Source organism: Physeter macrocephalus, chromosome 8, assembly GCF_002837175.3.
Source record: "Physeter macrocephalus isolate SW-GA chromosome 8, ASM283717v5, whole genome shotgun sequence".
Lineage (NCBI taxonomy): Eukaryota > Metazoa > Chordata > Mammalia > Artiodactyla > Physeteridae > Physeter > Physeter macrocephalus.
Window position 1 is genome coordinate 23462344 of NC_041221.1, and position 15005 is coordinate 23477348.

Below are 15005 nucleotides of genomic sequence, written 5' to 3' on the forward strand. Positions count from 1 at the left end.
AGAAACAGCTGCTGTGCAGGTCTGAAATCTGAAGTCGCCTGCTGGCACTGCAGGGAACCGTGTTGAGGGTGGAAAAGAAGATATGTATCCATTCTCTCAGAGCTTCTTCTCTGACTGCTCTACTAGGCTCAAGCTAAGAGGAAGAGATAGGGACCCCTCAAGAAACTCTAATTATAATACAGCAAGAAGTTCTGAAATCAGATTTCTTTTCCTTTGTGAGTCTATTTAAATTTATTAGCCTTTGATGATACTAGAAATAATGCATATATATGGCAGGCGATTATGAAAATTACAGTAAAGTTTAAAAAGGAGAATCCAAACCACCCACCACATAGAGATGAGCACTGGTTAACTTACTTATTTCAGATAATAAATATAAATTCAATAGAAAAAAGGAAAGGAACTTGAAATCAAATTGAAGGAATGTCTAAAGTTCATATTTCTTCACCGTACATATAAACTGCTAAAACATTCCTAAAAGATACCATTAAATTTTGAAAATAAAGTTTTAAACATGTATAGGATGAGGTCATTAAGGTTGCTCTTTATTTTTTAACCACATATTTCTTTACAGAACATGTTTATGTTACCAGGTAGTAAAGTTTGGGTCAGTTATTTAAGAAGAATCAGAAGAAACAAGTAAAAAAACAGTTCTTGAAATTACAAAGTTTAACAAACCCTATATAAAATATATTGAAATGGGACCAATTTTAAAATCTAAGCTTGCTTTTAGCTTGATTCTCAAAGAAATACAGAAGACAGAAGATGAGGATTTATCAAGCAAAATATCCCACTCATAAAAGGCAAATCACTTGTTCGGGAAAAGTAAACATTATTGAAAATTGACTGTGTCTTTAACTATAATAAATCCTAAGAAAGTACATACAAATAAAGACTGCAGTCTTTATGCTCCATCCACATTTGTTGCTTTCAGTTCTCATACTAAAAATCACCCCAAGTTTATTTTATATTTGGCATATATTCTTGTTTTTAGAAAAGTTTGTTCTATATTTAAAAATGTTTGTTTTATATTCATTTTATGTTTATATTTGATATATGTTATATTTATATTTGTTTTATATTTGTTTACATCCTGTTTTTAAAAAGTTTGCTTTATATTTGGAGTATATTCTTGTATATTTATTATTTATCTTTGTTTTCCCATAGAATTTATAATTGCATTTCTACTTTTCCTTTTGATAAAAATAATCATCATATAATTAACCACTTTCCAGTTGTTAACCTTGTGATTTAGATAAAAAATATCTACTTTCTTCTTAAAGGCATTTTATGGAACCCTTTAGTTTCTTTTTGCATATTTTTGATGAATTGTATATATGAGACACCATTTTTTTATTTCTATGAATTCTTTCTTGATAATGGTTTTCTCTTTTCCATGGCAGCCTTTTCATGCTTTATGGATAGAGTATCTTTCTTTATATTATTTTTTTAACTAAAGTTAAACAAGTACAGGGCTTAGCACAGAAGACTGTGCTAAGCACGGAAAGCCCTCTATTTTGTGGCCCATAAACTGTTCTAAGTAAGAACTTCCAACTCTTTCACTGGTCTATTTTGGCATTTATCTCCAAATCTCTAAATAATGCGGTTTCATTGCTGTTTCTTGATTGCTTCAGTTAAAAATATCATCTACTGGCTCCTTTTCCAACTTATCCCACTCCCCCATCAACACATACACATCCTTCCACCTCCACTTTTTCAGTATGGATTTATTATAATTCTGCTTGGATACTCCACGTTTACATATTTATGACTATGACAATATTCACAGATGTATACTCACACATACTCACAGATGTGCCATGGAATAAGATAAGTTTCTCAAAACAGTTTTATTTTTTCCTGGAGGTAATAATAATGGTCTTAGCTTAGTCTGTTCAGGCTGCTGTCAAAGACTGGGCGGCTTATAAAGAACAGAAATTTATTTCTCACAGTTCTGGGAGCTGAAAAGTCCAAGATCAAGGTGCTGGCCAATTAGGTGTCCAGCGAAGGCAAGATTCGTGGTTCATAGACGGTGTTGTAACTGCACGTGGTGGAAGAGGAAAGGGATCTCTCTGGGGTCTCTTTTATAAGGTTACTTACCCTGTTCATGAGGACTCCGCTCTCATAGCCTATTCTTCAGGGATCCATTGCTTGTTCAGTAGCATATTGTTTAGCCTCCAAGTGTCTGCATTTTTTGCAGTTTTTTTCCCCTTGTGGCTGATTTCTATCTCATAGCGTTGTGGTCGAAAAAGATGCTTGATATGACTTCAATGTTCTTAAATTTACCGAGGCCCAGCATGTGATCTATCCCGGAGAATGTTCCATGTGCGCTTGAAAAGAATGAGTATTCTACGGCTTTCAGATGGAATGCTCTATAAATACCAATTAAGTCCATTGGGTCTAATGTGTCATTTGAGACCTGTGTTTCCTTACTGATTTTCTGTCTGATCTGTCCATTGATGTAAGTGGGGTGTTAATGTCCCCCACTGTCATCGTGGTACTGTCAATTTCTCCTTTTATGTCTGTTAACATTTGCCTTACCTACTGTGGTGCTCCTATGTTGGGTATATATATATTTACAATTGTTATATCTTCTTGGATTGATCCCTTGATCATTAGGTAGTGTCCTTCTTTGTCTCTTGTAACAGTCTTTATTTTAAAGTCTATTTGATCTGTTAAGTCTTTAATTTGTGACTACACCTCTCTGTGACTGCCAAAATATCTACTGGTTTCTCCCTTTCTGAGCAGCAGCCATCTACTGGAGGCTCGGCCTCTAGCTAAACCTCAAATAGTTTTATCTTCTCTCCAATTTTACTTGTGCTTGTGGGCTTGTAACGTTAAAAAAAAATATGTCTTATGTCCTCAGAATGGTGTGTCAGAGAAGAACTGAGATAATCCTGAGTGTTCAGTCTTCCATCTCTCACTGAATATCTACAATATTTTCTTGATTCTCATTGAATATAACATTTAGAGTTTCTTTAATATCCTATTATACTCCTTGAACTATTACTGATTCACCTGAAGTAATTAGTTTTGGTTTTATCTGGCTTTTACCATCATGTTTTGTATTGCAGTTGTCTCTGTTTTTTATCCTTCCAAATTTCCAAAAATCTGTTTTTCAAAAAATCCTTCAAATTTGGTGTATATATATATATATATATATATATATATATATGATTCCATTTCTATTCTTCATAGAATTTTTCCCTTTATGCACCTTCATCTTTATTTAAATGCTAAGTTTTGATGGATGGAAGGTCAGTACATGGGTTCTCTCCTCCTTCTTAAACCAGAACCTGATGGCTATACTTTAAGACTAACTTTGAGTTCAATACTCCTTTATTAAAATGATAATTAAAATTTTTCAGCAAAAGACTCTACAAGGTCTCTGTACTGCAAAAGTTAACACAATTCCATACATAGTTATACCCATTTCTTATAAATAGAATATTTATAATAGGAACTCTCATAGGGTAACTTGCCTCTGTGCCCTCTAGAAAACATGTAAATAATAACTGATTGCCCCCAAATCTTGAAAATAGGCTTGACCCTCAAGAGTTAAACTGTACAATCAACCCACATAAGATCGTAACTGACATCATACCCCATAATTCGAAAGAGGCTGAGTAGCCTCCAGGTTAGTAAGAAATGATGCAAACAGATTATATATTGTGACCTAATGAGGAAGCATTATATAAAGTCTAAAAGGTTAGCTATGTGAGAACAGCAAAAGGAGAGTTTGATGGGTGTACAGTAAGCAAAGCAGTAGTAAGTAGTAAGCAAAGCAGTAAAGAACCCATCACAGCTCTATTCGCAGGTACTCTCTCCAACTTCATCACAGTTACCGGATAAATTCAGGATGACAAAGAATGTTAAAGAATCACCAAGTCAAGAGTTTCAATCCATGCACTCTGGAGAGTGGTAGATGGGCCATGTGCCTCTCATTTTTTCATTTATGTTTCTCCCTTGCTATTCATTTGCCCTTGGCCCCTAGGTAGCTGGGAGACTCTAGCTTCCAGGATACATAATCTCTTACCCAAACAAGAAATCCATTACTTAAATTTGAAACAAAGGCTTTTCCTGGTACGTTGGCTTCTCTGTTTGTGTCAGCATTTGGGGAGAGGCCCACATATAAGGAAAAAGAAACAGACTGGAGAATTGTGAGCACGCTCATCATTCAACAGTTACGTCAGGCACTGGGGCCACTTTTGAAACAGAAGTAGAAATGCATTTTAGAGAAACGAAATGGACCCCTCCGTTTGTCTACAGCCTGTGACTGTCGGGCAGTGTTTGTTACTGGCTTACGGACGCTACTTGACCTCGTTTCATGAAACTAAATGATACACATGACTAAGAAAAATATCCATGCATCTTCAATTTAGTTTTTGAGGCTGCAAATGAAGAATAAATTCAGAAATGGGTAGGAAAAATTATTAAAAAGTAAGGCGTGTACAACACAACAGAAGGCATTCAATAATCAAGCACGTGTTACATTTTTTTCTCGAAGACATAAAAACATTTTGCTTTCTTGGTGGTGGGGACCAGTGACTACGCAGTCAGGGTCTAGAACATCAGGACAAGCTGAAGTAAGATACCTACAAATACTGAGGTACATACTATAGTGAGTGCTTCTGGCGCCCTGCCCAGCTCTCCTCACAAGCCAGCGCACCTTCCTCTGGCTGCTGTCAGTGTTGAGGGATTCTGACTCAGGCGGCCCCCTTCTCCGGAGAACTGCTCTTGGCTGATGACAGCCACGCTGCCAGGAGATTCACAACCCACCCCCCGCCCAAACTGAAAAACCTGTTGCTAATGACTGAAGGACAAGGGGGGATAAATCACCATCCCCTTGCCTCAAAGGGGACCAACTGAGATTCCATTCATGCTCTGGAGCTCCCCTGGGATCAGGCTGATGCTGAACTCCAGCTGAGAGTAAATTCTCGTCCTGTTCCTTTCTCTGCCATATTCACCTGCTGAGAACACACCTCCAATAAAACACAAGCATGTGAATCTCTGTGTCAGACTTCCAGGGAATCCGACTTAAAATCCAGATACAAATTATAATTATAAATTAACAACTGTATCCACTGTACGCCAGGGGTCAACCACAGGTGGTACGGCAGTCAGCACTAATGACTATGATAAAGTGGAGTGTAAGTGATTAAGAGACTGTGCTGTGGGGCCCGACATGCCCCAATCCAAATCATCGTTCTGCCACAGACCAGTTGGGTGATCTTGGCTAAATCACATAAACTCTCCAAGCTTCAACTCCCCCTCTGTAAAATACTGAAAATAATACCTACACCTTAGTGCCACTGAGAAAACAAAACTGAGATGATGTATGTGAAGAGCTGAGCACTCAGTAAGGGCACAGTAAACGCCGTCTCCTATTACTGCTGTTGTCCTCATTATCTGATGACAAATTAGGTCATTAAAGTTACATCGAATAAGCACAAGGCCAAGTCTCCCATTACAGGGAAAGTTTTCCGTAAAGAAGGAGGAACCCAGGAGTCACATTTAAGCAGTGACAGAGGAAGACTCAGCAGAAGGATGGCACATATTAAGATTTTAATGCTGAAAGGGACTGCAGGGACGATCCAGCCTACTCTTCGCCCTGACTCTGCTCTCCAAACGCACCGTCAAGATAACTGAGGTCCAAAGACGTTAAGTGGTTTGTTCAAAGTATCCCTTCTTTGTTATTTACAGAAATGTTAGAAGCGTGGATAAATCCGGGTGTGTAGCAGAAAATTAGAATTGCTGGAACGGCGGCGGGGAGGCGCAGACAACAGGATCAGTTCAGTGCATCCTTAGGTGCTAATCTTGTCTTTCTAGCACCTTCTGGGAGAAAATGCTAATGCATGCCGATGGATGTCTGAAGGTCTGAGTCTTCTGCTTCTTCCCAGGTATGCAGACAAACTATAATCCCAGCCTCCTTGCAGCTGGTTGAGGCCACGTGACCTAGTGGTGGCCACTGGGCGGAAGGGAGGCATGCCATTTCCTGGCATGGCCCATGTAGATCTCCTCTGCATGAGCCTCCACACCTTCTTCCACGCTGCTCTGGAGGCGTGGGTTGAAGATGTGGAGGCACCACAAGCAGAACACCCTGGGCTCCAGGATGGCAGCGCAGAACAGAGCCCCGACAGCGGCTGCCCTGGACGATCATCCCGCAAGTAAGAAAGAAGGCTTCTGAGTGTGCGTTTAGCTACTGAGAGTGAAGGGTTGTTTGTTAACAGCACTAATTCAGTGTGACTAATATTCTCTGAAACTAGTAGAATCTGAGTCCTCATCTACACAAAATGTACATCAGCAACTATAAACCCTCCAGGAAGTTATGAGAAAAGGAAAGTAAATGTGTTTCAATAAACAGATAGATAAAACAGCCCCCGACAGGGAATTTTCACCAAGGGAGTGGAAGAGACAAGAATCTGGGGATGAGTGGTGACAGTATGGGTCCCCAGCCTAGGGGTCACAGTCGAGGGAGGACCATGAAATTATAGCCCAGGGAGTCAAAATTAACACTGTGGTCCAAACAACCAAATATTGTCCTAAGAAAAGCAAAAACAAAGACAAAGAATTACACTGCATTATCCTGCGTTCACTCACCAGGAAATAGTCACTGAGAACTTGATCTGTACTAGTACCAGGTGACAAACTTTTCCTTAAAGGATCAGAGAGTAAATACTTTAGGATTTGTATCCTACATTACCTGATACAACTGGTCAACCCAGTTGATGTAGGAGCCATAGACAACATCCAAAGGAATGCGTATGTCTGTGTTCCAATGAGATGTATTAATGATGGCCATGGGCTGGCAATATGCAAATGAATGGGCATGGCTGTGTTCCAGTAAAACTGTAACTATGATCGTCAAGTCTTAGTTTTTGAAACCCTGAAAGGTTTTAATAAAGATCTCTAAGCTCTTTAATCTCTAAGATCCCTGCCACTTCTATAACACTATGATTTCAAGAACATATTTGATAAAGAAGGCAAAAAAGAAATAAAGTTTAGAATCATGACTGTGGATAACTACATGGGAGACCACTCTCCCCTTGTCCAATATAAATATAAGACAAGATTTAAAAAAATAATCAATGCAAATATCTCATTTGAATAGTTACTCTAAATTACTAATTAAAATATCATTCTTTAAATTATACAGAAGAATTCCAACAGAAGGTAGTTGTATCAAATTGTTATGACCCATTAGAGAGGGTACTGGTATTATAAATTGATTCTATTTTTAAATTTAATTTCATATTAATAAAAGGAAGCAATCTATACTCAAGAATCCCAGCAGCTTCTTTAGAAATGGCCACTAAGTGCTCATACACGTGTTTGGTTAAATATACAAAGGAATCTAAAGAGGAAAATACCCCAAGCATATCAAAGATCTTCTGGATTCAATCAAGAAATGTTAACATCACAGATTCAAAAAGTGGCTTCTTCAAAACATGTGGAAGCCGAGGCAGTGATCGCCTAACATAGGGTTTCTCAACCTTGGTGCTATTAGCATTCCAAGCCAGGAAAAGCTTTGTTGAACGGGGAGGGGCTGACCTGTGCATTGTAAAACATTTAGCAGTGTCCCTGGCTTCTACCCACTAGATGCCACTAGCACGTTCCCCTCCAGTGATGACAACCAGATGTTTTCAGCAGGTAAAACAGCCCCTAATTGAGAAACACCGATTTAGAAATGACGAGTTGAAAGGCAATTCCCCAAACCCAAATAGACAAGAAACAAAGTTAACATTTACCTTAACTTTGGAGAGAATTCTCCACCAATATTGACCAGGTCGTCAGAGACTTAACAGTTTTCAATTTAGAAACCAGAGAGAGGCAGGTGGTAAACTGGAACACAGATTGCAATTTTTCTGCTTATTCCAGCAGTCGTGAGTGAGAAACAAGCTGTGAATTCCTTTCCCTCAGTAACAAAACAATATAAAAATGGTTTTTGAGCTATTTCCCAAAAGACTGTTAGGAAGACATTGAGGTGAAATGAGCTGCAGTCTCTCTGTGTTCTTAGGACCGTGCTCAGCGCACCTCTACCTCGGGCCATCCCAGGCACGATCCCAGATGGGCAAATGCTGTCAATTCGCCTTAGGGCCGGCTGCATTTTTATATTTTCCAAAAAGCTTGCTCTTGTAACATAACCGCTGTGATCAAGGCAAGAAGAAAAGTGACGCTGAAGAGCTGGATCTGTTACCGTGACAAGAAGTAGGAGAGATGCCTGACGGGAAACCTCCACATCCTCTATCACTGTGCCTGCAAGTGACTGGTTTCCAAGACGTGATGTCTACATTTCAGCACACGGCGAGTTGCAAGGAGATTTATCACAGCCTCCGAGTGGAACGACACCTTATAAATGACGTCACATGAATATTTGATTCTCCAGTCATTGATGAAAAACAGGTTTTGTTTCCTTCAAAGCAACTCTTGGTCTTTCACTTTAATACACTGAGGCATGTTTGAAAATCACAATATTCCATATAGAGCCATTCTACCTCATGGTATATTTATATGTGAATATTTTTGTGGTGATGCTAAGAGACTTGCCTCAAACAGATAATGTTCATTGGGGGTAATAATAACCATGTACCGACCCGATTCTTGCTCAAATCTTGACTGCTTCAGAAACTCCACTAGTGACGTCTCAACTTTATCAGGGAGAAAAAGGGAAAAAGAACTCTTGATTCGGGGCTCTGTTGATGCCCGTTCCGGACTGTGGTCAGTATCAAGCTTATCAGGCAGTCTGACCTCACAGTTCGTTTTCTCACTCTAAAGCCACGTCACAAAAGTCCATTTTTCTCATCAGTGGGTTTCCGCACGGTTCCACAAGCTGAGCCACAAGGCACAACCACCTTGGATGGACAACGTGCTCCTGTGAATAATGCCGGCAGCCCATATGGCCCACCCTGCCCTCACCGCTCGGGCAGGAACAAGGGATTAAGAGGTACCAACTACTATGTATAAAATAAATAGGCTACAAGGATATATTGTACAGCACAGGGACTAGAGCCGATATTTTATAATAACTATAAATGAAATAGAACCTTTAAAAATTGTGACTCACTAGGCTGTACACCTGAAACTTATATAATATTGTACATCAACTACACCTCAATAAAAAAATTGTCCCCTGTTCCTTTGCACTTGTTTCAATGTGACCATCAGATAATCTTAAACTACCCATGAGGCTCACATTATGTCTTTACTGGACAGTGCTGTTTGTAACACCAGTACAGCCCTTTCTTGATCAGTGTGCCTAGTCTCTTTTGTTACCCTTAGAAACGGTCATTTAACTTAAAATGAAGTATTCACAGAAATCAAAAGGACAACTTAACTGGAGACATGTATGAAAAAGCAGTCTGTCCTGAAGAATTCCCAGAGTCCTCTCTCCACAGTGAGTGAAAGGTAGGCTGCAGAGCATGGTACACAACCACAAAGCACAACAGAGGAGGGTCGCGCTGTGTGTACCCACCGCACCGCGTGGTCTGACGTCTGTTATTAGGGCCGTGTTGTCGAAGCTTCCATTCGGAAAGCCCCTGTTGTCCTGCTTGGCCCTATGTCAGCAGACTGTGCTCTCTCTTACCAGGAGGTGATACTGAGGAGTTTTCCAAACCACAATAAGAACGCTTCAATTTCATCAGTAACCTCAACCCGATTTCCACTAAAAGGTAGTCACGACAATGAGAAGCAATAAGGAGGAAACTACAGTTAGTTCCCTTGCCCCTAAAATAACATTATACACACAGTAATGGCAAATGCGTCTCCTGATTTTTTGCAGCTATTTATTTCGAGATAACATCGAGAAAAGTTGCAAGCAAAGTTCAATAGACTCTCATAAACCCTTCACCTAGATGCTTAGAGTTCCCTTATTAACATTTTATCGTATTTGTTTTATCATTCTTTCTCTCTGTGTGCATGCATGCATGCGTGTCTGTGTGTGTGCATGTGTATGTCCATAAACACATATACATATATGTGTATGTACACATACAGTAATTTTTAAAAGCACTTCAGAATAAGTTTCAGAAATGATACTCTTCACCCTTATTTATCTCAGAAGGGTTTGTCCAAAGAACAAAGACATTCTCCTTCATAACTACATTACAGCTATCAAAATTAGGACATTAATATTAATACATTTCTACTATCTTCTCCGCAGACAGTAAAATTTCACCAGTTGTCCCAAGAGTGTCCTTTATAACAAGAAAAAAAATGTTTTCCTGTTCCAAGATGCAATTTGAATCAAATGTTTCATTCAGTTGGCATGTGTATTTTTTTTTCCCTTTATGATGGAATAGCTCTTCTTTCTTTTGATTTGGTGATTTTTGAAGAGTAGAGACCAGTTTTTTGTAGAATGGCCTTCAGGTTTCGTCTGTGGGATGGTTCCTCATGATGAAACTGGTTATAATTTTTGGCTTTAATATCATGGAAATTTTGCCGTGGCCTTTTCAGTGCATCTAATCAGGAAGCTTATACTAACTCTTTGCCCCATTCCTAGTGAAAGTACCTTCAACTAGTTGGTTATCACGGTACTGGCCAGCTATCTTCATTATCAAGTCACAAGTTTTCCTCTGGCAATTAATACGTATTTTATAGGTAAAGACTTTGAGACTATATAGATATCTTGGTCATCATCAAACTCTCACCCACAAATTTTGCATCCGTTGATCATTTTTGCCTGAATCAGTTTTTAGTGTAAGGGTTGCCAAATTATAATTTTCTAATTAAATCGTTCCTTCAACATTTTTTCGTTGGCATTTTAGAGTAAGGAAGAGCCAGTCCCTTCTGTCTCATTTGTTTATTTATTCATTTATTTTTATGTTAGTATTTACTCATAGTATTTACTCATAGTAGATTCACTGTGCTATAACCTGATACTATCATTACTTATTCTAACAATCAAATTGTCCCAGATTTCTTCAGTGAGCCCACGTCAAGCTGGCTCCTAGATCCTTTTGACCTGCTCTCATCATTCTTTGAATACTCCCTTAATTTCTGAAACATCAAAATCTTCCAGGCTTATCTGGAACTTTGGTGGTCCAGGCCTGGAATCAGCTACTTCTCCAAAAAGGCTTGGTTCTTTTTTTTTTTTTTTGGCCACACAGCATGTGGGATCTTAGTTCCCGACCAGAGATCCATGTCTCCTGCAGTGGAAGCTCGAAGTCCTAACCACTGGACCACCAGGGAAGTCCCAAGGCTTGGTTCGTTTTAATGGAGAATGAAATTTAGAAACCAAGTACTGGGTATTAAGTGTGCTCATTGCTATTGGAATGACAATATTCTAGACCTTCTCAGCCAAAGGAGCTGGGAAACTAGGAAATCAATGCACATGTATATGGAAACATGTTGGCACACACACATATCTGCACATTTCACTTTTTCAGCACACACAGTAGGTCAAATAATATACTATACCCTGAGAATCAAAATGAGCATAATCCTATCAAATGATCTATATATTTTATAAAAGATTATTTAAAACCAGAGCTTTAAAATGGTATTCTGCATTAACTGCTGATCATTCTGAGTTCTTATTAATACACTCATAATTTTACCAATGATCAACTCATTTAAAGACTTCACTTATATTACCAAATTGCAGTGGAAAGACAATTCATTGTCCAGTGTGATGAAATAATTATAAGAAGTTATTATTTATTGTTATCACTTTTAAAAAACAAAAGCAATTAACATTTGTTGCAAAAGTACTATGCCTTATCTCTTGTGCATGCCTTACTTTATTTAATTCTAGCAAAGACGGTATGGGGTTGGTAGTGTTTTGCGGTCATTCCACAGATGAGGAAACCCACAAATGCTGGGAGTCACAGAGCTAGATAACAAATCTAGGTCTCTGGGGCTTCAAAGTGCTTTACCAATATTCGTTTTCTGGGGGGTATTGGCTTATTTTAAAGCCCTGGTGAATAAAACATAGAACTAATATTAAACCCTGGATCTAAAGTTTCCTGAATGTTCACAAATATCAGCATCACATAAGAGAAGAAAATAATATAAACTTCTCTCCAATCACTTCTTAGAACTCTAGTAGATGAGGGTGATTAGAGAATTTTTCCAAACTACACACAGCTCAAGGATTCTGGCATGCTCCATGGGGAATTCCAGAATCTTGGTGAAGTGGATATTTATGCCATGACCCTGTCCTTCTCCAAGTAGACCCTTCTGAAAGAATAAAAGGGCCAAGTGGGCCTTTGTGGTTCAGATCTGCCACTAAAATAAACACTCCATTCAGGCCTAAGCATCTCAGGTTCCTCCTCCTCCAAACCGCAAAAAAACACAAGTAGGTACATTTCATTTTTATCTATCATCACTAATTCTTTGTTATATGTGGTTTTTAAGCCGTAGAGTCATATTTATTTAATTATAAATAATAAGGAGGAAACAAAGATGTTTTTCTAAAGGGGGCTGATTTTTACAAGAATATGGTGGCTGGATGCATCACACTAAATAATCAATGATGATTCTAACTAGGGGGAAAAGGCCACTTCCTAACATTGAGGAAATGCCCTTTGAATTATCTATCATCTGGGGAAATGCCCTTTGAATTATCTATCATCTGGGGAAGAGTAAATCAGGATGATACCCATGAAAGGAGGAGAGGCCGCACAGTAGGAAAAGGGCTAATTGGGAATTAAAGCAGGTGATGACTCATGTCAAAGAGGGCAGCCAGGCGTCCCGCGGCCTGACCCACTGAGGAAGGAACGGCCTGCTCTGGCTTGATTAATACCTTCACATACATCTGTCTTCATCCCCTCAAACACGGAGCTAATTGAGATGCAAAATGAAAGTTTGAGAAAAATAAATTGCACCTACCTGGATCAGAGATAAATCCTCAAGCTGTAACCTGAAGAGGTAGTTTCTACAAAATACAAAAAGAGAGCAGTTTCATTTTTAATAGATCTAAAAAAATTACAGTTCGTAAAAATTATGAGAACAAGGGGAAAAAACCCAACAATTTTTGGCTTCCGAAGCAATCTCCTGCTAAGACTGTGTGTTAACACAGTTTTCCTTGGAACTCAGAGTTCAAAGAGGCGTTCAATACGTCAACAGAAGCACACATTTGAGACTGGTGAGAGAGCTAAGGAATAAAGGGGTGGGGACTAAGGTATACCTAAATTATTAATCAGCTCTCTTAATCGATGTGAAATGGACAAACGGAAGTGGGTCTTCAATGCTGAAACTGAGTTTAAGTTAAGCAAGATGATATAAAACCTCTCTTCACGAGCCTTCATCCTGACAGATCCACCTACGTTCACCATGTTGTATAATTAAAACACATCCAGGTTTTGAATTCACCAATGGTCTGAGCATTACACCGCTCTGCCTCGCTGGATGGATTCAGTGTGTAATAAGTTTAGAAGCACGAACTTGTCTGACTGTTTGAAAGAGTCAGCTCTGGCTGCCCAAGCTTGAAAGAGGAAGTCAGAGAAAAAGAAGCGATTAGCTTTCAACAACGAAGGGGAAGGTGAAATACACAACAGAGATCAGCAGAGCACGGGGGAAAATGTCGATAGCAGTCACGTGAGACTTTGGACTGCACTGTTGTAACTTTTAGAAACGAGGGACTGGCCTCCGGCTTAAGCCATGAATGAAGGTCTCCTTAACAACATGCAGATGAGAAGCTGGTGCAGCAGGAACAGCAACCCAGGGATGGATGGAGGAGAAAGTGCACCCAGGTGTGAACAACGACGGCAGGGAGAAATTGGCATGTAGTGGGAAGCAGCCCCTAAGAACCCATGAGTGGGGAGGGGTCTCGGAGAAGCTGAGGCTATTGTTATAATGGACTGCTCCAAGGTGATTACTGCGGCATCAGGAGAGTATCAAAACTCTCCCGGCACCAGCAAGAAACAAAAGTAAACGACTTTCATTCTCTGGGAAGGCGGTTAGATGTCAGAAGTGAACACGCTGTCCCAGTAGAGGTGACAAGGGACAGCCACGTCAGGCCACGGGCACAGCCCTGAGAGAACCAAGAAACATCCCTATGGTGGGGATGCAACGGGGAGCACAAGTCAACAGGGGCGACTCCATCCCAGGCCGGCTGCTACCAGTAGCACGCATGCGCACACTGCCGGAGGACAAGGAGGGATTCCATTCACCTTTAGGGCGGGCTCACGAGTCCCAGGCAGCGCCCCCTGCGCGCTCAGGGTTCTCACAATGTGTCCCCCGCCACGGGAGCACTGCCATCCTGCACGCTGAAAACTGCCTCCTCAACCACCACAATGGCTTGTTCACCACACTCTTTCTGAGCCTCCAGTTTAACTACCTCCGAAACAACACCAGAGAAGCAGTGCGTGGCACGTGGCGCTTCCCTCACAAAGCCATTGGGCGAAGCGTCCCCTCTCTTTCCTTAACAGTCGAATCAGCCCTCTTCGCAGAGCTCAGGATGCCTCTGAGGAGGGAATGTGGCAGCAGAGTCTACTTCTGTTTCGTCGGCCCCCTTGGAGAGGCAAGGTTTCCACCAGAAAGGTCGTCCTGCGGCGGAAGGAATGAGAACTCAGCGCAGATACGAGCGGGGCCGAGCTGCCAAGGTAAACGCCACTGGAGGCTGCCTGGCATTCGAAGAGTCGCCAGGCTCTCACGTGATGTGGAACAGATACCAGCACAACTGCTCTAACAGACGTCAGAGATCTACACGTACACACAGATAAATCTTTCAGATGAGGGGCTTAGAAGAGGCCCCAGAGGCAATTACTGGCCCCGACGCACTTGCGCTCATTGCCTCTATGAGCGCCACGGCTCCCTACCCCCAGGCTGGCTTCATCGTGGGCTTCCAGCTGCAGGAAGCTGCCAACAGTCCCTGACCCTCCACTACGGGGGGCAGTGTCGCCTAGTGGTTAAGGACATTTGTGTCCATCAACAGATGAATGGATAAAGAAGATGTGGCACATATATACAATGGAATATTACTCAGCCATAAAAAGAAACGAAATTGAGTTATTTGTAGTGAGGTGGATGGATCTAGAGTCTGTCATACAGAGTGAAGTAAGTCA

At 40.5% G+C, this 15005-nt stretch overlaps 1 protein-coding gene across 1 annotated transcript in view; it reads right to left on the reverse strand.

Moving 5' to 3' along the window:
• SEMA5A (semaphorin 5A) overlaps window positions 1-15005 on the reverse strand; it is a 429431-nt gene that overhangs the window by 260394 nt on the left and 154032 nt on the right. The window contains exon 6 of the mRNA XM_024120827.2: window positions 12829-12874. Within this exon, the coding sequence (XP_023976595.1) occupies window positions 12829-12874 (46 nt within the window). The remainder of the gene's footprint in view (window positions 1-12828; window positions 12875-15005) is intronic.